This window comes from Pseudochaenichthys georgianus, unplaced genomic scaffold, assembly GCF_902827115.2.
Source record: "Pseudochaenichthys georgianus unplaced genomic scaffold, fPseGeo1.2 scaffold_750_arrow_ctg1, whole genome shotgun sequence".
Classification (NCBI taxonomy): domain Eukaryota; kingdom Metazoa; phylum Chordata; class Actinopteri; order Perciformes; family Channichthyidae; genus Pseudochaenichthys; species Pseudochaenichthys georgianus.
Genome location: NW_027263300.1, coordinates 45,245 through 71,964, shown reverse-complemented (window position 1 = coordinate 71,964; position 26,720 = coordinate 45,245). Strand labels below are relative to the sequence as shown.

The window sequence follows — 26,720 nt, the reverse complement described above, 5'->3', positions numbered from 1 at the left end:
ATGTCGGCAGTGAGAGGCTGCGCCGTGCTGCTGCTTCTGTCCGTCGCCGTTTCAGGTACGTTTGAATAACTATGTGCTTAATAAGATTTAAAAAGGAATACAGCTCGATAATAACAAGGTAGTTTGGCAGTTTCCAGGTAAGGGACAGTATTAAACTAATTATTTATAGAGCGGGGTCAAACTCAATTTCATTGCGGGCCACATCAGCATTATGGTTGCACTCAAAGCGCCGGTTGTAACTTTAAGACTATATAAAAATACATATATAAATATTTAATATATATAAAATAATGCATTGTATTTTGAAAAAAAATCAAATTCTAAGAAAAAAATTCTAATTTGAGATGCATTGTGGGACATGTAGCTATGGGCAACCTGCTTCTGTAAATCAGCCTGTAACCGTATATAAACATATTATATTCTTTGCAAGCTCTTGTGGGGCCGCATCAAGTGAAGTCACGGGCCGGATTTGGCCCCCGGGCCTTGGGTTTGAAACCCCTGATTTAAAAGAAAGGTTTCATCATTATTCTACTGGTATTATGTTTTGAGGCTATTCCAGAACGAGCTGTCTTTAATGGAGAGGACATTTTGTCCAAAAGTGGTCCGTCTACGGTGGACTTCACAGTCTCCTCTGGTTTCTGACCTAGTGCAGCGTCCAGTGTGTTTCTGTGGATGAATTCCCCTAAGGGGGGGGGGGGGGGGCAGTCCATGTAAACATTTATAAATAAAACACATAATTTTAAAAGACTTAAAATTGTCAAAACTCAAGAAATGGTGTTCATCAAGGATGGTGCAGAGGTGGTATGAATGTGGCTTTCTGTCAAACACCTGGATAGCTCTCTTGAACAGCTGTTCGATGGGTTTCAGGTTTGAGGCACAAGCACACGACCAGCTTGTCAAACAGTGTTCAATGTGGGATAGAATCACGCAGTGGAGGTCTGACTCTGCAGCATCGACAGTTAAGAAAGGTCTAATTTGTTTAACATGTTGCAAGTTGAATTTAACGGTATTGGATACTTTCTTAATATGTTTCTTAAAAGTCAAGTTCGCGTCCAGTATGACTCCAAGATACTTGAAGTGGGAGACTAGTTCTATTTCTGCTCCGTTTAAAAACACGTTGGATCCTTCGATTTTGACTGGTCGTCTACTGAACATCATGCATTCTGTTTGTTTTGCATTTAACTGTGAGCAAACGTTGTTCAGCCAGTGATGAACCTCGTCCAAAGCATTTGAGAGACAGGATGAGATCATTTCAGTGTTCTTCCCGTGTACAAAGACGACCGCGTCATCGGCATACATTTGTACATTCCAATCAGGACATACATTAGGCAAGTCATGAATGTACAGAGAAAACAGTAATGGAACCTCGTGGAACCCCAACAGGGTTCACAAGGTAGGGGGATTTGGCTCCGTTGCCCAAAACACACTGTGTTCTGTTCGATAAGTAAGACTTAAACCAATGTATCGGAACTGCCGAAAAATTGAAATGAGTCAGCTTTGTAAGGAGCACTTGGTGGTCAACTGTGTCACATCTATCTATCTATAGAGTATGGATATTGAATACACATTATACAAGTATACAGAATTGAAGGTATTGTATCACATTCACTATACAATTAACATTTGAGTTATCAGATTAATTACAGTTTGAAATCCAATTGATTTGTTTTATATTGGGACTTTGCTTATAAATCAAACCCCCGTTCCTCCCAATTCAGAATCAGAATTTCTTTAAGAATCCCACAGCGGGACAATTACAGCGTTTTAACAAAAGGGACAAAGCAGGTAAGAAGGCAAGCAAGAATGAAATAGCATGTTAAATATAGAGAAAGCACACATTAGGGATCAAAGATAAAAAATAAAGCGCAATAAGTGAAATCCATGGCTAAAAAATGAGTAGTGAATAGCTAAAGGCCTGGACACACCAGGCCGATTTCGGCCGCTTTCGTAAGTCGGAAGACGAAGCGTGTCCTGTTGCCCAAACTCAATTTGGTGTGTCCCGCACCGTCGACCGTGACCGTCGACGAGAGTGAAAATGGAACGCACACACTATTTTTTGTTTGTTTATATCACGGTCTGTTCTTCTTCTCTGTTATCCGGTTGTTGCCTCTTTTGAATGACGAATACACACTGCCGCCGCCTGCTGGTAAGGAGAGTTATTGCCACTCACGCACTGAAGTCTTTGCGGTGTGTTCCCGTGTGACACATGGCCAAGACGCAGGAGAACACGGCGACGCAACAGCCGGCGTCGGCGTCGGCGAGTCCTCTGGTGACTGCTTGGTGTGTCAGGGCCTTAAGGGAACATTTTAAGGTTTGAGATGCTATAAAAATGATGTTTTAAGTTAAGATAAGATAAGAAGGACTTTATTGATCCCAATTTGGGAAATGTTCGCGTTGCAGCAGCATAAAAAGACATGTCCTTGTACATTCAAAATTAAAAGAAATAAACATTGCAAAATGTAAACATCTCAATAGAAATAAAATGTACAGGTTGAAATTCAAATTCCAATTTACAGTAACAAAATATAGTAGATTAGCCAAAATAAGTGCATATATTGCACATTACAGGTGTTTAGAACAAGATCCCAGGAGTCTGTATTCCTTTCGGAGCACTTTTAAATATGTCCCCTATGAATTGGTGTGTTGCTGTTCCTGTTGACCTGCATTACCCCGCCCTTTCTCCCAAACAGTCCCGCCTGCAGAGGGCAGACCGCCGAGGATCATCGGGGGGCAGGAGGTGGTGCCGTACTCTGTCAAATACCAGGCCTCCCTGCAGTATAAAGGGAGTCATTACTGCGGGGGGACGTTGGTTCACCCCGAGTGGGTGGTGTCGGCCGCCCACTGCTGGAGGCCGTGAGTACTGCACACACTCAGAGGCTTTAAAGGTCTCCTATCTAGACCCTCCGATTAAACATGCGGGGGTTTTTATGTGACTTTATGCGGTGAAATTGCGGGAAGTTACGAAATATGCGAAATATTCTTTTTTCTTATTTTTAAATATTGGGCTGTCTTATTTATTCTCTCTCACACACAACCTGCCACTAACGTTAAACCCCTTTACTATTCAATTAAACACATCAATTAAACATATTCAATGTTTATTTATTGTAAAAGCAATTGGGCTATTTTAATCACACACACACACACCCCCCCCCACACCCCCCACACACACACACACACACACACACACACACACACACACACACACACACACACACACACACACACACACACACACACACACACACACACACACACACACACACACACACACACACACACACACACACACACACACACACACACACACACACACACACACACACACACACACACACACACACACACACACACCACACACACACACACACACACACACACACACACTTCTCCGCCTCATTCTGTTTTCATTTACTCGTTAACTGACCAGCTTGAATCTTGTAGGCTTCTCACCTCGTTTCTTGTAGCCCTCGAAAGGGTTTTGGAGGTCGATGCCTCGGTGAACGTGAGTTGTTTGTCTTTCTTGTCCGCAGCAACAGAAAGCATTTTCGAAAGTTTGAATGAATCAAAGTGGGTCGTCACCGTCGATGTTCTCTTATGCTCCAACACAGTTGCGGCTGTCACTGCTAGCTGACGATCGGCTGTCACTGCTAGCCGCCATTCAGCCGCTAGCTACCAGCCATCCTCTTCAACCTGGGATCTCTGGAGCTCCATTTCCTTCTCCACATCCCGTCTGTCCCCTCAACTCAGCTGCTACCCAGTTTCTTGTTAGCATTTCGCTGCTAGCCACTGCTGGCTTCTCAATGTAGCTGCCGCCTAGCCCCTGCTTAGCAGCTCGTAGCTAGCCGCTGCTCCTCTGTGCTGCTGACATGGCTCTCTGGAAATACTCCGCTCTGCAAATGTGGAATCTTGTCTGCCACAACACTCCTAACTGCCTCACTACAATACAATCACTTGGACTCCTTCGCTGTCCCCGCTATGTGCATTGGGCTGCACGTCGCAAGTTTGTCAACTCTGACCATGACATCCCCACCACACAGACAGACAGGCGGTCCGTCGCACTTCGCCGACGTCATCAGAGCACACCCTACGTGCATAGCTGTAATCTGAGACCTCTCAGCTGTATCGACGTCATCAGCCCACTCACCTCACCCCCTCTGCCTCAACAACTACAAACAACAATGCAACATTCATGCTGCAGAATGTTCGATCACTGAACAAAAAAGCACCTCTGATCAATGACATCATCACTGATCATACACTTCACTTCCTCTGCTTAACCGAAACATGGCAAACTGGACAGGATTTCCTATTACTCACCCAAGCCACACCTCCTGCTATGTCTACCTCCAAAAGCCCCGCTCCACTGGTCGGGCGGTGGGCTGGCTGTAATATACAGGGCAGACATCTCGATCAAAGAGCTTCCTGTACCCAACACCACCTCACTTGAATGTCTTGCCTTCACTCTATCTGGATCTGCACAGCTCCAGGCTGTTCTTATATATCGCCCCCCCCAAAGCCTCAGCCTCTGCCATCTTCCTATCGGAACTATCTGAGCTACTCACCTCCATCTGCTCCATGTCCCCATCTACGCTCCTTCTTGGAGACTTTAACATTCATGTGGACGCACCCTGTTGCACATTTGCCTCTGACTTCCTGGCACTTCTGGACTGCTTCAATTTTGAACAGCATGTCCATGATCCCACCCATGCCAAAGGCCACACCCTGGATTTCGTATGTACCACTGGCACAACTGCATCCCACGTGCAGTGCCTCAACCTGGCTGTCTCCGACCATCATGCCATCCTGTTCACTGTGCCCTCCCCAGACAGCTTGTACTGCGGACAATCACCTCCAGGAGCCTAAAATCAGTGAGCGCACCAGCCATAACCAGCCTCATAGCTAGCCACCTGGCCTCCGATCCCCCTGACACCTCGATTGACGGACTGGTAGCCCAGTATAACACTGCTCTTTCCCTGAGTCTCGACTCACTTGCCCCCCTCATTACCCGCACTGTCTCCTTCACCCACTCAGCCCCCTGGTTCACCACCAGTCTCCGTGCCATGAAAGCCTCTGGCCGCCAACTGGAGCGGCTCCACAAAAAAATCTGGCTTCACAGTCCATCTGGAGGCGTATAGAGAGCATGTCAAATCTTATAAGGACGCCCTCTCAAAAGCTAAGGCACACTACTACTCCTCACTCATCGGTAACCAGCAACACCACCTCCGTATGCTCTTCTCCACCATAAACTGCCTACTCCGCCCAATTGACCCCCCCAACCCAGCAGACGCCCCCGAGCTTTGCACCAGGTTCCTTGACTTCTTTGAGGACAAAGTCTACTCCATCCACCAGGAACCCCAGGCCTCTGCCCCATCCCATCCACATGCCACACCACCTCCAGTCACTGTTTGCTCAACTCAACACCTGCAGGTTACCAAACTTGTCTCAAAATCGAAGGCTACAACCTGCTCCCTCGACCCCATGCCCTCTGCCCTGGTCAAAACTTGCCTACCCATTCTCTGCGCCACCATTGTTAAAATGATCAACTCCTCCCTGGAATCAGGCAAGGTTCCCGCCGTCCTCAAGATAGAAGCTGTCACCCCCATCGTCAAAAAACCTGGTCTCGACCCCGAGGACCCCAGCAACTTAAGGCCGATCTCCAACCTTCCTTTTCTTAGCAAGATCATGGAAAGAGCAGTTTCTGCCCAACTCCACCATCATATGTCCGACCATGAGCTCTACGAACCCTTCCAATCAGGATTCAGATCCAACCACAGCACAGAGACGGCCCTTATTAAAATAACCAATGACCTTCTCATAGCCGCCGATTCAGGCCTCGTCAGCATCCTCATCCTCCTGGTCATCTCCGCCGCATTCGACACAGTCTCCCACACTATCCTACTCAACCGCCTATCCATCTACCCTGGCCTCTCTGGTACCTCTCCTGGTTCCATTCCTACCTCTCCAACAGGCAACAGTTTGTGACCATCGGAAAATCCAGCTCTCCCCCAGCCCCTGTGAACCAAGGTGTGCCGCAAGGTTCAGTGCTCGGCCCCCTTCTATTCAACATCTACATGCTCCCCCTCGGTGAAATCATCCGCCAACACTCCTATGCCGACGACACCCAACTCTACATCAGTACCAATCCATCATCCCAGCTACCCCCACCTTCAGTAGTCAACTGCCTCCGCAACATCAAAACCTGGATGTCAACAAATCTATTGAGACTCAATCAAAACAAAACAGAGCTCATGGTTGTGGCCCCAAAAACAGTGCTCCGGAAGGTTGGAGATCTGCTCCTCACCATCGATGGCGGCACCATCCACCCTTCCCCTGAGGTTCGCAGCCTGGGCGTCACTCTGGACTCTAGCCTCACCTTCACTCCCACTGCATTTGTTCACCTACGAAACATCGCCAGACTCCGGCCGTCTCTCCCCGACCCCGTTGAAGAAACATTAATTCATACCTTCATCTCCTCTCGTCTGGACTACTGCAATGGAGTTCTGTTCGGGGTCACCAGCAAAGCCCCGTACAGGCTCCAGTACGTCCAGAACTCTGCAGCCAGGCTCCTCACCCGCACTAAGCCCTGGCAACACATCACCCCTACCCGCATCCACCTTCACTGGCTCCCGGTCAACTCATGCATCCAGTACAAACTCCTCCTGCTAACCTACACATCTCTCCAGTCCCTAGCCCCTCCATACGTCTCTGACCTCCTTCAGCCCTTCACCCCCTCTCGTCACCTTGTCCTCTGACAAAGGGCTGCTCTCCATCCAGCGCTCCAAGCTGAAAACATTTGGCAACAGAGCCTTCAGTGTCGCAGCCCCCGCCCTCTGGAATCCTCTGCCCTCTGCAATCAGGAAGGCAGACTCTCTGGACACCTTCAAAAAACGCCTCAAACACCATCTGTTCACTCGGGCCTTTGGCCTCAACTAATATGCAGTACCCAGCAACCTGTTCCTGTTTTGTTTTCTTCAGGCTATGTATCTGTATCATTCTTATTACTTTTTGTTTTGTTTTGTTACTTCCCATTGTAAAGCGTCCTTGGGTTTCGTGAAAGGCGCTATATAAATTGAAATTATTATTATTATCACCATGTGTCCCCATGTGTCCCCGGTGTGTCCCCGGTGTGTCCCCGGTGTGTTACCATGTGTCCCCGGTGTGTCCCCGGTGTGTCACCATGTGTCCCCGGTGTGTCCCCGGTGTGTCACCATGTGTCCCCGGTGTGTCCCCATGTGTCCCCGGTGTGTCCCTGGTGTGTCCCCAGTGTGTCAGGAGACTCTCAAAGTGTCAGAAATAAACCCCTCTCTCTTTTCCTCCGTACCCACATCTCTAAAAACGGGGAACAACGGAGCTGATCCAGGACTCTTCAGAGACATGTCCTTGGTAACAGCTGGAAGAGAGGGGGGGGGGGCTACAAGGATCTGTTTGGGGTTTGGAGCAGGACACCTCAGAGACATGTCCTTAGTAACAGCTGGAAGAGAGGGGGGGCTACAAGGATCTGTTTGGGGTTTGGAGCAGGACTCTTCAGAGACATGTCCTTAGTAACAGCTGGAAGAGAGGGGGGGGGGGGCTACAAGGATCTGTTTGGGGTTTGGTGGAGCAGGACACTTCAGAGACATGTCCTTAGTAACAGCTGGAAGAGAGAGGGGGGGGCTACAAGGATCTGTTTGGGGTTTGGAGCAGGACTCTTCAGAGACATGTCCTTAGTAACAGCTGGAAGAGAGAGGGGGGGGCTACAAGGACCTGTTTGGGGTTTGGAGCAGGACACTTCAGAGACATGTCCTTAGTAACAGCTGGAAGAGAGAGGGGGGGGCTACAAGGATCTGTTTGGGGTTTGGAGCAGGACACTTCAGAGACATGTCCTTAGTAACAGCTGGAAGAGAGGGGGGGGGGGCTACAAGGATCTGTTTGGGGTTTGGAGCAGGACACTTCAGAGACATGTCCTTAGTAACAGCTGGAAGAGAGGGGGGGGGCTACAAGGACCTGTTTGGGGTTTGGTGGAGCAGGACACTTCAGAGACATGTCCTTAGTAACAGCTGGAAGAGAGAGGGGGGGGCTACAAGGATCTGTTTGGGGTTTGGAGCAGGACTCTTCAGAGACATGTCCTTAGTAACAGCTGGAAGAGAGAGGGGGTCTACAAGGACCTGTTTGGGGTTTGGAGCAGGACACTTCAGAGACATGTCCTTAGTAACAGCTGGAAGAGAGAGGGGGGGGCTACAAGGATCTGTTTGGGGTTTGGAGCAGGACACTTCAGAGACATGTCCTTAGTAACAGCTGGAAGAGAGGGGGGGGGCTACAAGGACCTGTTTGGGGTTTGGTGGAGCAGGACACTTCAGAGACATGTCCTTAGTAACAGCTGGAAGAGAGAGGGGGGGGCTACAAGGATCTGTTTGGGGTTTGGAGCAGGACTCTTCAGAGACATGTCCTTAGTAACAGCTGGAAGAGAGAGGGGGGGGCTACAAGGACCTGTTTGGGGTTTGGAGCAGGACACTTCAGAGACATGTCCTTAGTAACAGCTGGAAGAGAGAGGGGGGGGCTACAAGGATCTGTTTGGGGTTTGGTGGAGCAGGACACTTCAGAGACATGTCCTTAGTAACAGCTGGAAGAGAGGGGGGGGGGGCTACAAGGATTACTGACATTAAAACCGTTATCTTCTATATCACGTGCTCTGAGGCTGTGTGCTAACGAGGCGCTATGTGATGCTAGCTGTCGGCGAGGTGGGTCTCCAGGCAGTGAAGGGAACGCTATGTGATGCTAGCTGTCGGTGAGGTGGGTCTCCAGGCAGTGAAGGGAACGCTATGTGATGCTAGCTGTCGGCGAGGTGGGTCTCCAGGCAGTGAAGGGAACGCTATGTGATGCTAGCTGTCGGCGAGGTGGGTCTCCAGGCAGTGAAGGGAACGCTATGTGATGCTAGCTGTCGGCGAGGTGGGTCTCCAGGCAGTGAAGGGAACGCTATGTGATGCTAGCTGTCGGCGAGGTGGGTCTCCAGGCAGTGAAGGGAACGCTATGTGATGCTAGCTGTCGGCGAGGTGGGTCTCCAGGCAGTGAAGGGAACGCTATGTGATGCTAGCTGTCGGCGAGGTGGGTCTCCAGGCAGTGAAGGGAACGCTATGTGATGCTAGCTGTCGGCGAGGTGGGTCTCCAGGCAGTGAAGGGAACGCTATGTGATGCTAGCTGTCGGCGAGGTGGGTCTCCAGGCAGTGAAGGGAACGCTATGTGATGCTAGCTGTCGGCGAGGTGGGTCTCCAGGCAGTGAAGGGAACGCTATGTGATGCTAGCTGTCGGCGAGGTGGGTCTCCAGGCAGTGAAGGGAACGCTATGTGATGCTAGCTGTCGGCGAGGTGGGTCTCCAGGCAGTGAAGGGAACGCTATGTGATGCTAGCTGTCGGCGAGGTGGGTCTCCAGGCAGTGAAGGGAACGCTATGTGATGCTAGCTGTCGGCGAGGTGGGTCTCCAGGCAGTGAAGGGAACGCTATGTGATGCTAGCTGTCGGCGAGGTGGGTCTCCAGGCAGTGAAGGGAACGCTATGTGATGCTAGCTGTCGGCGAGGTGGGTCTCCAGGCAGTGAAGGGAACGCTATGTGATGCTAGCTGTCGGTGAGGTGGGTCTCCAGGCAGTGAAGGGAACGCTATGTGATGCTAGCTGTCGGCGAGGTGGGTCTCCAGGCAGTGAAGGGAACGCTATGTGATGCTAGCTGTCGGCGAGGTGGGTCTCCAGGCAGTGAAGGGAACCCCCGGTGCGCCTCTAGAGGCTGCTGTGGGGGATCAGAGGACTCAGAGCGTCCTGGTGATATCAGCTGTGTGTGCAGGAGCGGGCTGATCCAGGTGGTCCTGAGCGAACACAACCTGAACGCAGTGGAAGGGTTCGAGCAGGTCTTTAACGTCTCGCGGATTAATCTCCACGGATTCAACTACCGGACGTTCGACAACGACGTCATGCTGCTCAAGGTGAGCGGCGCTAAAGTCCAGCTCTTCGCCCACAACACAAAGACACGATCAATGTTTAGCCCTAACCCTCGCACTGCCACGTGCACGGCTCCCCTCTCTCTGTGCACTCCCTCTCTGGCTTCTGTCACCTGCACTGCCTCTCTCACCCTCGTGCACTTTATGGCCGGTCACATGCATGGCTCCTGTCACGTGCACATCTCATCTTTATCCGTGCACTAACCTTTGACCCGTCACATGCACGGCCCTTTCTATTTGCCATACTCTCTGGCTTCTGTCACGTGCACTAACTCTCTGGCTCCTGTCACGTGCACTAACTCTCTGGCTCCTGTCACGTGCACTAGCTCTCTGGCTCCTGTCACGTGCACTAACTCTCTGGCTCCTGTCACGTGCACTAACTCTCTGGCTCCTGTCACGTGCACTAGCTCTCTGGCTCCTGTCACGTGCACTAACTCTCTGGCTCCTGTCACGTGCACTAACTCTCTGGCTCCTGACACGTGCACGCACTCTCTGGCTCCTGTCACGTGCACTCACTCTCTGGCTCCTGTCACGTGCACTAACTCTCTGGCTCCTGTCACGTGCACTCACTCTCTGGCTCCTGTCACGTGCACTAACTCTCTGGCTTCTGTCACGTGCACTCCCTCTCTGGCTCCTGTCACGTGCACTCACTCTCTGGCTCCTGTCACGTGCACTCCCTCTCTGGCTCCTGTCACGTGCACTCACTCTCTGGCTCCTGTCACGTGCACTCCCTCTCTGGCTCCTGTCACGTGCACTCCCTCTCTGGCTCCTGTCACGTGCACTCCCTCTCTGGCTCCTGTCACGTGCACTCACTCTCTGGCTCCTGTCACGTGCACTCACTCTCTGGCTCCTGTCACGTGCACTCCCTCTCTGGCTCCTGTCACGTGCACTCCCTCCCGCTTGCAGCAGCATTCTCTGTGTGATCTCTAAATGTTAAGATAAGCCTCCTCTCCTGGTTCCAGCTGAGCCGGCAGGCGGTGCTGAACTCCTACGTCCAGCCGGCGGTGCTGGCGGACCCCTCGGACCCCCCCTCGGACCCCCCCTCGGGCAGCTCGTGCACGGTGAGCGGCTGGGGGGTGACGCAGATCTACAGCTACTCCCTGTCTCCGGTGCTGCGCGCTGTGGACGTGCAGATGATGGATTACTGCAGATATTACTACAGGTGGAGGATCAGCGACAACATGCTGTGCGCCGGCTCCCCCTATGGCGGGAAGGACTCCTGCCAGGTACCGCTCTGCTTCTCGCACACTTTAGCACATGAGCAAGGGACCATTGCAGCTTTGAGGCTTTGTTACGGACAACAGAACCCGACATGGGGATCAAGACCCTGACGCAGAGATGGCAAAAGTGCATCCTTTACTCCAGTAGAAGTACAGATACTCGTGTTTAAAAATACTCTGGTAAAAGTAGAAGTACTGACTATACTTCTTTACTCAAGTAAAAGTAAAGAGGCTTTGAAATGTACTTCAGTAAAAAGTACCCATAGCTAGCAGCTGCTTTATCAATCAATCAATCAATCAATCAATCAATCAATCAATCAATCAATCAATCAATCAATGTTTATTTATAGCCCAATATCACAAATGTTACATTTGTCTCAGTGGTCTTCACAGTGTGTACAGAATATCAGTATGACAATACGACACCCTCTGTCCTTAGACCCTCTGTCCTCAGACCCTCTGTCCTCAGACCCTCTGTCCTCAGACCCTCTGTCCCTAGACCCTCTGTCCTCAGACCCTCTGTCTTTAGACCCTCTGTCCTCAGACCCTCTGTCCTCAGACTCTCTGTCTTCAGACCCACTGTCTTGAGACCCTCTGTCTTGAGACCCTCTGTCCTTAGACCCTCTGTCCTTAGACCCTCTGTCCTTAGACCCTCTGTCCTTAGACCCTCACATCGTACAAGGAAACACTTCCAGAGAAAACCCACAGTTTAAAGGGAACATGGGAGAAACCTCAGAGAGAGCAGCAGAGGAGGGATCCCTCTCCCAGGACGGACAGACGTGCAATAGATGCCGTGTGTAAATTGAAGAGATAATACATTTTACAGCATATAGACCGAATGTTAGGAAATGCATGTGTCTGTAATGAGAAGATGAATCCACGAGGATATCCATCCAGGACCTATGATCCAGGACCACAGCCACGACTCGCGATCCAGGGCTCGCGATCCATGACTCCGGATCCCAGCGTATATAGACACCAAAAAGAAAGACATGTGGGGAAGCTGGGTTAATCGGAACATGAGAGTACACGGGTATAGACAGAGAGAAGGAAGAAGTAAGATGTCCCCCGACAAACTAAGCCTATATCAGCAAAACTAGGGGCTGAATCTAATCAGCCCTAACTATAAGCTTTATCAAAAAGGAAGGTCTTAAGCGCACTCTTAAAAACGGATAGGGTGTCTGCCGCCCGAACACAAACTGGAAGCTGATTCCACAAATGTGGAGCTTGATAAGAAAAGGCTCTGGCTCCCATTGTACTTTTAGAGACTCTAGGAACAACCAACAACCCTGCATTCTTGGAACGCAATGCCCTAGTAGGACAGTAGGGTATAATGAGTTCTTTAAGGTAAGATGGCGCCTGCCCATTAAGGGCTTTGTAGGCGAGAAGAAGAATTTTAAATTCTATCCTGTGTTCTATAGGGAGCCAGTGTAAGGCAGCCAGAACAGGAGTAATGTGGTCCCTGTTCCTAACTCTGGTTAGTACACGAGCCGCAGCATTTTGAATCAGCTGAAGCGACTTGACTGACTTCTTGGTACTCCCTGATAATAAAGAGTTACAATAATCCAGCCTAGAAGTAACAAATGCATGGACTAGTTTCTCTGCATCGTTTTGAGGCAAGATATGCCTGATTTTTGCAATGTTACGTAGATGGAAGTAGGCGGTCCTTGAAATTGATTTTATGTGGGCGTTAAAGGATAAATCCTGATCAAATATAACACCAAGATTCCTTACAGTCTCACTGGAGGCCAAATTAATGCCATCCATAGTTAGTATATCTTTAGATAATTTGTTTCGTAGATTCTTCGGGCCAAGTACAATAACTTCAGTTTTGGTCGTGTTTAACATCAAAAAGTTTAAGGTCATCCACGTTTTTAAGTCCTTAAGGCAGTCTTGAATTTTATTTAGATGATTAATTTCATCAGGCTTGATTGATAAATATAGTTGAGTATCATCCGCATAACAATGAAAGTTTACAGAATGATTCCTTATAATATTGCCTAACGGAAGCATATATAATGTGAACAAAATAGGTCCGAGCACTGAGCCCTGTGGCACTCCATGGCTAACTTTGGTTTGCGTGGAAGATTCATCATCGACACGTACAAACTGAGAGCGTTCAGATAGATAGGACCTAAACCAGCCTAAAGCAGTTCCCTGTATGCCAACTAAGTGCTCTAGTCTTTGCAATAGGATATCATGGTCGATAGCATCAAATGCAGCACTGAGATCGAGCAACACAAGAATAGAGACAAGTCCCTTGTCTGAGGCTATTAGAATATCATTTGTGACTTTAACCAGAGCTGTCTCCGTGCTATGATGATAAAGAGTACCTGACCTCCCTTTATATTAATAGAACAATAATGTCATTGTTAGCTAATGAATGTTTCCATGCTGAACAACGGCAACGTTTCCATTGGTCCCTCTTCTTTAGAGAAGACCAGGAAGTGATGGATACACGGATCGTGTTCCAACCAATAGGCACGCAATGACTCTAAAGTGTGACTCTTACATGTTCAACATGTAAGAAGTAGAAAGTACAGGTATTTGTGTTCAACATGTAAGAAGTAGAAAGTACAGGTATTTGAGTTCAACATGTGAGAAGTAGAAAGTACAGGTATTTGGGTTCAACATGTAAGAAGTAGAAAGTACAGGTATTTGAGTTCAACATGTAAGAAGTAGAAAGTACAGGTATTTGAGTTCAACATGTGAGAAGTAGAAAGTACAGGTATTTGAGTTCAACATGTAAGAAGTAGAAAGTACAGGTATTTGAGTTCAACATGTAAGAAGTAGAAAGTACAGGTATTTGTGTTCAACATGTAAGAAGTAGAAAGTACAGGTATTTGAGTTCAACATGTAAGAAGTAGAAAGTACAGGTATTTGAGTTCAACATGTAAGAAGTAGAAAGTACAGGTATTTGGGTTCAACATGTGAGAAGTAGAAAGTACAGGTATTTGGGTTCAACATGTGAGAAGTAGAAAGTACAGGTATTTAAGTTCAACATGTAAGAAGTAGAAAGTACAGGTATTTGAGTTCAACATGTAAGAAGTAGAAAGTACAGGTATATTACGTTACCATTGACTGTTAGCAGGCTCAATGTCGAGTCAAGGCAACATAAATAAAGGAGACGGTAGCCGAAGTAGTCAAAAGAAGAATTTAATTAATAATTACCACCATGGTTGAACAAAGGAAATATAAAGTAATGACAGACAAGAACACGTACTGCACAGACAGGATCAGCCCCAGACAAAGGGGAAAGCAGAAACCTTATACATGAGGTAATGACGAGACAAGACACACCTGGGTTAATTACAAATGGGTACACCTGGAGGAGAAACGATAAGGACTACAAAACCATAACAGGAAACTACAGCTAGACATGACACATCACACTAGGAGCGCCTGATCAGGGCGCATACACATAACACCCCCACACCCAACTTTATGTCCATAACCCCAAGGCGAAATGGGGGAATGAACATAAACAGAAGAAGGAAACAAGAAACAATAATACTGTCAGCACAATAACAAATACAAATTGTACTAACAGCACCGGTATGGGCGGCCATAACCCCCACACCACCTCATGGATAAATAGCACCCCCTCACCCTGTCGACACAGTCCTCCATTCTGGGCAATGGAAAACTATCAGGCCTAGTCACGTCATTTACTCGGCGAAAATCCGTACAAAACCTATCTGTCTTGTCTGACTTATCAACCAACAAGCACGGCGAGCTCCATGGGCTGAAACTGGGCTCAGCGATATTGTTAGTGAGCATGTATTCCACCTCTTTCTGTAACCGTGCCCGCTTATATGGATTCACGCGATACGCGTGCTGTTTAATGGGTAATGCCTCCGCCACATCGATGTCATGTTGTAATACGTTAGTGCGCGAAGGAATATCGGAGAACAGCTCACAATGAGACCCAACCAAACCCCTGATATCATCTCGCTGCGTTGTTGATAAATGGCCAAGATGACAGTCAAGAGTGATCAATGACTCAGTGTTTGTCAACCGTCCCTCCACGACCGCCTTGGACGGAATAATGACGTCATCTTCCAGTTGTCCAACCCCCTCTGAAAAACAAAGACTGTCATTACTCTCATCAACGCTAGATGGCGCCAACATACAAACTGACACCGGCACAGTGGACACACTCGCAGAGGGAACAACAATACTGTCAATAGGATTCACCAGAGGCTCCCTCACATAATATGGCTTAATCATATTAACATGACACAAGCGAGTCTTCCGCCCACGATCCGGTGTCTCGATCAGGTAGTCCAAATCCCCTACTTTCTCTCTAACCAGGTACGGCCCACTAAACCGTGCTTGTAAGCTGGAGCCTGGGACAGGCAACAACACTAAAACCCTCTCCCCTGGCACAAACGTTCTATCCCGAGCCTTCCTGTCATACCAGCCCTTCATCCTCCCCTGTGTGTCACTCAGATTTGTCCTCACTAGTTCACATGCCCTCTTCAGCTTCTCCCTAAAGCCACAGACATAGTCTAACAGGTTCTTCGGCTCGCTCTTCCCCAACCACTTCTCCCTCAGCAGCTTAAGCGGCCCCCTAACCGAATGCGCAAATACCAGCTCTGCAGGACTGAATCCCAAAGATTCCTGCACCACCTCCCTTGCGGCAAACAACATTAAATGAACCCCTTCATCCCAGTCGTCCTTCGTGTCACGACAGAACGCCCGAAGCATTGTTTTTAGCGTGGAGTGGAACCTTTCCAAAGCCCCCTGGGATTGTGGGTGATATGGGCTAGAGAAACTATGCGATATATCCAGCTGCTTTAAAACCTGCGAGAAGATGCGGGATACACAATTCGTACCTTGGTCGGACTGTACCACGCGAGGCAAACCAAAAACGGAGAAAAACCTCACCAAGGCCTGTGACACTGTTTTGGCCGTTATCCGTTTCAGCGGAATTGCTTCCGGAAACCGTGTGTTGGCACACATAATGGTCAAAAGAAAGCTATTACCTGCCTTGGTTCTAGGGAGTGGACCTACACAATCAATGATAACCCTCTCAAAAGGTTCCCCCACTGCCGGGATAGGGTAGAGTGGCGCCGGTGGAATGACCCCGTTAGGTTTACCCACCACCTGACACGTTGAACACCCCCTGCAGTGCTGCACCACATCCCGTTTCAACCCTGGCCAAAAAAATTGACGCAGCACTCTATCATACGTCTTATTGACCCCCAGATGTCCTGCGAGCCTGTGATCGTGAGCCAAACACAGAATATCGTGACGGTATTTAAACGGAACCACAACCTGCGTCACCACATTCCAATCATTCTCCGCTGACGCGTCGAGGCTAGGAGACCATTTACGCAGCAATACCCCGTCCCTCAGGATATAGCAACTTTTAGAAACCTCACTCTCTCCCACTCCTGCTGTGTTCGCAAAAAGGCCTGACAGGCTTGGATCTCTACCCTGTTCCGCGATAAGCTCCTCACGAGCAAAAGAAAACCCAGCCGCGCTACTGGCAGACTCACACGAGGAAGTAGAGGGCAGTAAAGGGCTGAGACCGGCTGGAATAGATGGAAGAACAGCATCACCTTCAAGAGGGGCAATATCAGGAACAAGCTGAGATGATGACCACAAGTCGGGTTGCCCCGGGAGCGCCCCCTCCACCTCAGGCCCCCGTGGTACTGCACCCTGGGGATTATCCATAAGTGGGTCACGAAACTCAGGCACCCCGTTAACAGTCGCTATGATGGTATCAAACAAGTCCACGTCGTCCTTTTCCTCGGCCAGAGCCTTAATACCCATGGCCCGCGTGACTGCACATGAGGAGAACACTCTCGGATACGCATCCGCCAGGACGTCCACCGCCCCAGACTCTGCTGGCACACAAGTCACCTCTGCCTTCACGAGGACCCTACCCCCTGCCAGATCATTCCCGAGAATTAATGATACGCCCTCGACAGGAAAACAATTTTCCACCCCAATTACCACTGGCCCCGACACCAACTCAGATGTAAGATGGATAGTGTGAAGCGGAACTTCCATGACATGCATCCCAAAAGACCTGACAGTCATCCCAGCATCCACCTCTGAACCACTGTCAAAAGGCAGCACATCTCTCCGAATAAATGACTGGGACGCAGCCGTATCCCTTAATATGGTCACAGGAACCTTCACCCCTTCGCCGGACAAGGATACAAACCCCTCACTGATGAACGGTAAGTACGCTTTCATATCCTCACCCCTTTGGGCATCCCTACTCAGAGATGTGTGTGTGGGTGTGGGTGTCATTATCAACGATATTTGTTTACTGGGACGGGTAAGGGCAAAACAGTTCTCCTTTATGTGGCCTTTTTTACCACAGTGGTAACACTCACGCATTTCTCCCCTCATTCCCCGCTCAGCAACCTCGCCCACACTGCCACCGCCAGAGGCCACAGGCCTGTCACCCAAGTCCCACCTCGGTCTACTCTCCACCCTGCGCACGGGATAATTAGGTCTGTCAAAGAGCACTTTGTGCGTCAACACGAACTCATCCGCCAGGCTCGCAGCCACCGAGCACTCAGTCACCTTATGTTCATTAATGTACATCTCCACATTATCGGGCAAACAATATGACTTAAACTCCTCAAGAAGCACGAGTTCCCGCATCTTAACCAAAGTGTCCACCTTCTCCGACGCGCACCAACGATCAAACAGCTCCTTCTCGTAAGCAAACTCCACGTAGGTTTGCACGTTGTTCTTTCTAAGAGCGCGAAACCTCTGCCTATACGCCTCCGGCACAAGCTCGTGCGCCCTAAGGATAGCAGCTTTCACCACGGCGTATTCCTGGGTGTTTGGGCAAAGTGACGCGTAAACGTGTTGTGCTTTCCCGGTGAGTGCGCTCTGGAGAAGTAATGTCCACTGGTCATTAGGCCATTTCAGAGTTGTGGCTATATTTTCGAATATAGAAAAATATTTGTCAACATCCTTCTCGTAAAATTGCGGGACCAGACGTAGGTGCCTAGTAGCATCGAACCTAGCTTCAAGATGCACTGCCCGCGCCTCTACCCCAAGCCTTCCAAGCTCAAGCTCATGCACACGCCCACGTTCTGCCTCCTCCGCTTCCCGAGCGCATAACCGCTCTGCATGTCTCAGCTGCTCGAATTTAAACTCTAGTTCCATCTTCCTCAGCAAAACCTGGTTCTCCGAAACCGGGTCACATGTGACTACCTCCTGCTCCTCAGGTTTGCCCACAGACTCCATAACCTCCATGGCGGTCAAAGCCTCCACCAGCGCTAACCGCTGCTGCTGCTTTTTCATGCTCGGGGCAAGCCTGACACCGTAATGCTCTGCTATCCCCGATAATTCCTCCTTAGTGCACAAGCCCAACACGTTGACCGTTGGCCTAGCCACAAAATCACATACCTTCACAGGCATACCTGCCCTAGTACCGTCGCACCGGGGGAGGAAGAAACTAAAGAACCAACCCCGCTTCCACCAGCATATACGACCAACCAATTAACATATACACAAAAAACAAACAAAACCGGCTTCACCCTACACGTCTGTACAGTCTGTTCTTAATAACTCTGGCCACCGCTCCCCTACCGCTATCCACTAAATAGAGAAGAGCACCGGTATGACCTTCTGAAGCATCCACCCTCAAAATTATTCGCAAGAGATTAACAACTGTCGTGTGTTCAAAACAGGAAAAAAAAAAACTAAGGCCCATCCCTTAAACGTTTCCATCCCTCACTATCAGACCCCCTATATAACTAACTAGCTGACATACGCCGGCCTAGGAGGAGCCTGACAGGGTCTTCCTACTACCCCGACCAGCATAGACGGTATGTCTTCCAGGCGAAGGAAGGAACCATAGAAAATGGTCCAGCTGCCCTAGCTGGATGAAAACGCTCCTTATTGGAGAATTATTTACCAAGAGGGTATAAAACATGGGCCACACACACGACACTGTCAACCATAATTCAAAGTGTGGACTAAGCTCAGCGGCCACCACCAAATTCCTGCTCAAATCAGTTTGGCACGAGCCCCCATATTACGTTACCATTGACTGTTAGCAGGCTCAATGTCGAGTCAAGGCAACATAAATAAAGGAGACGGTAGCCGAAGTAGTCAAAAGAAGAATTTAATTAATAATTACCACCATGGTTGGACAAAGGAAATATAAAGTAATGACAGACAAGAACACGTACTGCACAGACAGGATCAGCCCCAGACAAAGGGGAAAGCAGAATACATGAGGTAATGACGAGACAAGACACACCTGGGTTAATTACAAATGGGTACACCTGGAGGAGAAACGATAAGGACTACAAAACCATAACAGGAAACTACAGCTAGACATGACACATCACACTAGGAGCGCCTGATCAGGGCACAAACACATAACAAGGTATTTGAGTTCAACATGAGAGAAGTAGAAAGTACAGGTATTTGAGTTCAACATGAGAGAAGTAGAAAGTACAGGTATTTGAGTTCAACATGAGAGAAGTAGAAAGTACAGGTATTTGAGTTCAACATGAGAGAAGTAGAAAGTACAGGTATTTGAGTTCAACATGAGAGAAGTAGAAAGTACATGTATTTGAGTTCAACATGTAAGAAGTAGAAAGTACAGGTATTTGAGTTCAACGTGTAAGAAGTAGAAAGTACAGGTATTTGAGTTCAACGTGTAAGAAGTAGAAAGTACAGGTATTTGAGTTCAACGTGTAAGAAGTAGAAAGTACAGGTATTTGTGTTCAACATGTAAGAAGTAGAAAGTACAGGTATTTGAGTTCAACATGTAAGAAGTAGAAAGTACAGGTATTTGAGTTCAACGTGTAAGAAGTAGAAAGTACAGGTATTTGTGTTCAACATGTAAGAAGTAGAAAGTACAGGTATTTGAGTTCAACATGTAAGAAGTAGAAAGTACAGGTATTTGAGTTCAACGTGTAAGAAGTAGAAAGTACAGGTATTTGAGTTCAACATGTGAGAAGTAGAAAGTACAGGTATTTGGGTTCAACATGTGAGAAGTAGAAAGTACAGGTATTCGAGTTCAACATGTAAGAAGTAGAAAGTACAGGTATTTGAGTTTAACATGTAAGAAGTAGAAAGTACAGGTATTTGAGTTCAACATGTGAGAAGTAGAAAGTACAGGTATTTGAGTTCAACATGTGAGAAGTAGAAAGTACAGGTATTTGAGTTAAAAATGTAAGAAGTATAAAGTACAGGTATTTGTGTTCAAAATGTAAGAAGTAGAAAGTACAGGTATTCGAGTTCAACATGTAAGAAGTAGAAAGTACAGGTATTTGAGTTCAACATGTGAGAAGTAGAAAGTACAGGTATTTGTGTTCAACATGTGAGAAGTAGAAAGTACAGGTATTTGAGTTAAAAATGTAAGAAGTAGAAAGTACAGGTATTTGAGTTCAACATGTAAGAAATAGAAAGTACAGGTATTTGAGTTCAACATGTGAGAAGTAGAAAGTACAGGTATTTGAGTTCAACATGTGAGAAGTAGAAAGTACAGGTATTTGAGTTAAAAATGTAAGAAGTAGAAAGTACAGGTATTTGAGTTAAAAATGTAAGAAGTAGAAAGTACAGGTATTTGTGTTAAAAATGTAAGAAATAGAAAGTACAGGTATTTGTGTTCAACATGTAAGAAGTAGAAAGTACAGGTATTTGGGTTCAACATGTAAGAAGTAGAAAGTACAGGTATTTGTATTCAATATGTAAGAAGTGTAAGAAGTCTAGGTAAAAAGTCGTCAGAAAATAAGAAGTGGATTAAAGTACTGATACCAGAGAAATGTACTAAAGTACAGTAAAGAAGTATTTGTACTCCACTACTTCCCACCTCTGCCTGGCGCTGACCCAGTGCAACAGACTGATCCAGAGTCAGTTTACTCCAAAGTACAGCCAAAGTGAAGAGGCATGCATTAAATATCAAATTAAAAGTAGAAGTACTCAAACCTTGTACTTAGTAAAAGTAGAAGTACCAGAGTGTAGGAATACTCCGTTACAGTAAAAGTCCTGCATTCAAAATGTCCCTCAAGTGAAAGTAGAAAGTATTCTCATCTAAATATAGTGAAAGACAGTGAAAGTAGTCGTTGTGCAGATTGGTCCATTTCAGAATAATATATATGATATGTTTTATAATGATTGATCATGAAAGTGTTCTCAGAGCTGGTGAAGGTGCAGCTAGTCTGAAGTACTTTGTAGACTGCAGGGTAGCTGGTGAAGGTGCAGCTAGTCTGAAGTACTTTGTAGACTGCAGGGTAGCTGGTGAAGGTGCAGCTAGTCTGAAGTACTTTGTAGACTGCAGGGTAGCTGGTGAAGGTGCAGCTAGTCTGAAGTACTTTGCAGACTGCAGGGTAGCTGGAGAAGGTGCAGCTAGTCTGAAGTACTTTGTAGACTGCAGGGTAGCTGGTGAAGGTGCAGCTAGTCTGAAGTACTTTGTAGACTGCAGGGTAGCTGGTGAAGGTGCAGCTAGTTTGAAGTACTTTGTAGACTGCAGGGTAGCTGGTGGAGGTGCAGCTAGTCTGAAGTACTTTGTAGACTGCAGGGTAGCTGGTGAAGGTGCAGCTAGTCTGAAGTACTTTGTAGACTGCAGGGTAGCTGGTGGAGGTGCAGCTAGTCTGAAGTACTTTGTAGACTGCAGGATAGCTGGTGGATTCACTCCAGGTGGAACTAAAGTCTGATTCAACACTTGATTAGATTTCACATCATTCATCCAGATCTGAGAAGTAACTAAAGGGATTAAATACATGTAGTGGAGTACAAGTACACCATGTACCTCTGAACTGTAGTGCAGTAGAAGTTCACCATGTACCTCTGAACTGTAGTGCAGTAGAAGTACACAGTTTACCTCTGAACTGTAGTGCAGTAGAAGTACACCATGTACCTCTGAACTGTAGTGGAGTAGAAGTACAGCATGTACCTCTGAACTGTAGTGCAGTAGAAGTACACCATGTACCTCTGAACTGTAGTGGAGTAGAAGTACGCCATGTACCTCTGAACTGTAGTGGAGTAGAAGTACACCATGTACCTCTGAACTGTAGAGGAGTAGAAGTACACCATATACCTCTGTAGTGCAGTAGAAGTACACCATGTACCTCTGTAGTGCAGGAGAAGTACACCATGTACCTCTGAAGTGCAGTAGAAGTACACCATGTACCTCTGAAGTGCAGTAGAAGTACACCATGTACCTCTGTAGTGCAGGAGAAGTACACCATGTACCTCTGAACTGTAGTGCAGGAGAAGTACACCATGTACCTCTGAACTGTAGTGGAGTAGAAGTACACCATGTACCTCTGAACTGTAGAGGAGTAGAAGTACACCATGTACCTCTGAACTGTAGAGGAGTAGAAGTACACCATGTACCTCTGAACTGTAGTGGAGTAGAAGTACACCATGTACCTCTGAACTGTAGAGGAGTAGAAGTACACCATGTACCTCTGAACTGTAGAGGAGTAGAAGTACACCATGTACCTCTGTAGTGCAGTAGAAGTACACCATGTACCTCTGTAGTGCAGGAGAAGTACACCATGTACCTCTGAAGTGCAGGAGAAGTACACCATGTACCTCTGTAGTGCAGTAGAAGTACATTATGTACCTCTGAAGTGCAGTAGAAGTAGACCATGTACCTCTGTAGTGCAGGAGAAGTACACCATGTACCTCTGTAGTGCAGGAGAAGTACACCATGTACCTCTGTAGTGCAGGAGAAGTACACCATGTACCTCTGTAGTGCAGGAGAAGTACACCATGTACCTCTGAAGTGCAGTAGAAGTACACCATGTACCTCTGAAGTGCAGGAGAAGTACACCATGTACCTCTGTAGTGCAGTAGACGTACACCATGTACCTCTGAAGTGCAGTAGACGTACACCATGTACCTCTGAAGTGCAGGAGAAGTACACCATGTACCTCTGAAGTGCAGTATAAGTACACCATGTACCTCTGAAGTGCAGTAGAAGTACACCATGTACCTCTGAAGTGCAGTAGAAGTACACCATGTACCTCTGAAGTGCAGGAGAAGTACACCATGTACCTCTGAAGTGCAGGAGAAGTACATTATGTACCTCTGTAGTGCAGTAGAAGTACATCATGTACCTCTGAAGTGCAGAAGAAGTACACCATGTACCTCTGAAGTGCAGGAGAAGTACACCATGTACCTCTGAAGTGCAGGAGAAGTACACCATGTACCTCTGAAGTGCAGGAGAAGTACACCATGTACCTCTGAAGTGCAGTAGAAGTACACCATGTACCTCTGAAGTGCAGGAGAAGTACACCATGTACCTCTGAAGTGCAGGAGAAGTACACCATGTACCTCTGAAGTGCAGGAGAAGTACACCATGTACCTCTGAAGTGCAGTAGAAGTACACCATGTACCTCTGAAGTGCAGGAGAAGTACACCATGTACCTCTGAAGTGCAGGAGAAGTACACCATGTACCTCTGAAGTGCAGTAGAAGTACACCATGTACCTCTGAAGTGCAGTAGAAGTACACCATGTACCTCTGAAGTGCAGGAGAAGTACACCATGTACCTCTGAAGTGCAGTAGAAGTACACCATGTACCTCTGAAGTGCAGTAGAAGTACACCATGTACCTCTGAAGTGCAGTAGAAGTACACCATGTACCTCTGAAGTGCAGGAGAAGTACACCATGTACCTCTGAAGTGCAGGAGAAGTACACCATGTACCTCTGAAGTGCAGGAGAAGTACACCATGTACCTCTGAAGTGCAGTAGAAGTACACCATGTACCTCTGAAGTGCAGGAGAAGTACACCATGTACCTCTGAAGTGCAGGAGAAGTACACCATGTACCTCTGAAGTGCAGTAGAAGTACACCATGTACCTCTGAAGTGCAGTAGAAGTACACCATGTACCTCTGAAGTGCAGGAGAAGTACACCATGTACCTCTGAAGTGCAGTAGAAGTACACCATGTACCTCTGAAGTGCAGTAGAAGTACACCATGTACCTCTGAAGTGCAGTAGAAGTACACCATGTACCTCTGAAGTGCAGGAGAAGTACATTATGTACCTCTGTAGTGCAGTAGAAGTACATCATGTACCTCTGAAGTGCAGTAGAAGTACACCATGTACCTCTGAAGTGCAGGAGAAGTACACCATGTACCTCTGAAGTGCAGGAGAAGTACACCATGTACCTCTGAAGTGCAGGAGAAGTACACCATGTACCTCTGAAGTGCAGTAGAAGTACACCATGTACCTCTGAAGTGCAGGAGAAGTACACCATGTACCTCTGAAGTGCAGGAGAAGTACACCATGTACCTCTGAAGTGCAGGAGAAGTACACCATGTACCTCTGAAGTGCAGTAGAAGTACACCATGTACCTCTGAAGTGCAGGAGAAGTACATTATGTACCTCTGTAGTGCAGTAGAAGTACATCATGTACCTCTGAAGTGCAGTAGAAGTACACCATGTACCTCTGAAGTGCAGGAGAAGTACACCATGTACCTCTGAAGTGCAGTAGAAGTACACCATGTACCTCTGAAGTGCAGTAGAAGTACACCATGTACCTCTGTAGTGCAGGAGAAGTACACCATGTACCTCTGAACTGTAGTGCAGGAGAAGTACACCATGTACCTCTGAACTGTAGTGGAGTAGAAGTACACCATGTACCTCTGAACTGTAGAGGAGTAGAAGTACACCATGTACCTCTGAACTGTAGAGGAGTAGAAGTACACCATGTACCTCTGAACTGTAGTGGAGTAGAAGTACACCATGTACCTCTGAACTGTAGAGGAGTAGAAGTACACCATGTACCTCTGAACTGTAGAGGAGTAGAAGTACACCATGTACCTCTGTAGTGCAGTAGAAGTACACCATGTACCTCTGTAGTGCAGGAGAAGTACACCATGTACCTCTGAAGTGCAGGAGAAGTACACCATGTACCTCTGTAGTGCAGTAGAAGTACATTATGTACCTCTGAAGTGCAGTAGAAGTAGACCATGTACCTCTGTAGTGCAGGAGAAGTACACCATGTACCTCTGTAGTGCAGGAGAAGTACACCATGTACCTCTGTAGTGCAGAAGAAGTACACCATGTACCTCTGAAGTGCAGGAGAAGTACACCATGTACCTCTGAAGTGCAGGAGAAGTACACCATGTACCTCTGAAGTGCAGTAGAAGTACACCATGTACCTCTGAAGTGCAGGAGAAGTACACCATGTACCTCTGAAGTGCAGGAGAAGTACACCATGTACCTCTGAAGTGCAGGAGAAGTACACCATGTACCTCTGAAGTGCAGTAGAAGTACACCATGTACCTCTGAAGTGCAGGAGAAGTACACCATGTACCTCTGAAGTGCAGGAGAAGTACACCATGTACCTCTGAAGTGCAGTAGAAGTACACCATGTACCTCTGAAGTGCAGTAGAAGTACACCATGTACCTCTGAAGTGCAGGAGAAGTACACCATGTACCTCTGAAGTGCAGTAGAAGTACACCATGTACCTCTGAAGTGCAGTAGAAGTACACCATGTACCTCTGAAGTGCAGTAGAAGTACACCATGTACCTCTGAAGTGCAGGAGAAGTACACCATGTACCTCTGAAGTGCAGGAGAAGTACATTATGTACCTCTGAAGTGCAGGAGAAGTACACCATGTACCTCTGAAGTGCAGGAGAAGTACACCATGTACCTCTGAAGTGCAGGAGAAGTACACCATGTACCTCTGAAGTGCAGTATAAGTACACCATGTACCTCTGCAGTGCAGTAGAAGTACACAGCAGCATGAAGGCGTCTCTCTGTGCCCTCAGGGGGACTCCGGGGGGCCTCTGATCTGTGACGGGCAGCTGGAGGGCATCGTGTCCTGGGGAATCAGCTGCGCTAACCCCTACTTCCCCGGGGTCTACACCAAAGTGAGGAACTACGTGGGCTGGATCCAGAGGGTCATCGCTACGTTCTCTCCATGAAGACACGCTGCACTCACGCTGCGGAAGCGCCTCGTCACATTCTTCTGGACTTCCTGAGGGTTTATTATAGTAACTCCACACTGTGGGGCGTAGAGCCATGGTTATCCGTCTCTCACAGATTAGACCTGTATTTATTACAATTCATGGGTTTTCATTCAATGTTCTTATGGAGAAACGAGATGAAGAAATAAATAGTGGTGGACTGATATTGGTTTTAAAATGGCTAACATTGTTTTTGTGTTTTTTCTTTTGCATCTGATACCAATTCAATAATAATGAGACACATGTATTCAACTAGTGTATTGACTCAGCTGGTGTTCGCTTCAGAAGCAGCCAGTGCTCCTACAAAAAACCACCATATAGGCCGATTGTACAAGCCCTTATTAGTCAGCCTGGCTACAGTGCTGAAGAGAAATGTTGCATTATTCTTATTCTCATCTATCAATGAAGAGTAGTAGGCTGCTCTCGCTTTACGCAGTGCTTTCGAGTATTCATTGAGAGTAATATGCCAAACTAAACGAGATTCTTCAAGTTTAGTGGAACGCCATATCCTTTCAAGTTGTCTCGACTTTTGCTTGAAAAGTAGATAATGAAGTACTTTGTGGCCGTAGATTTCATTAAGCATCTGACTCTTAATGGCAGTTTGTGATTTTGAG

General features: G+C 47.5%; 1 protein-coding gene across 1 annotated transcript; it reads left to right on the top strand.

The window, feature by feature from the left end:
• On the top strand, nucleotides 1-26,064 carry LOC117444210 (trypsin-like). Its single transcript, XM_034079866.1, has 5 exons — nucleotides 1-55; nucleotides 2,703-2,853; nucleotides 9,812-9,950; nucleotides 10,928-11,191; nucleotides 25,909-26,064. Exons 1-5 carry the CDS (start codon nucleotides 1-3, stop codon nucleotides 26,062-26,064), a joined length of 765 nt encoding a protein of 254 aa, XP_033935757.1.
• The last annotated feature ends 656 nt before the right edge of the window (nucleotides 26,065-26,720 follow it).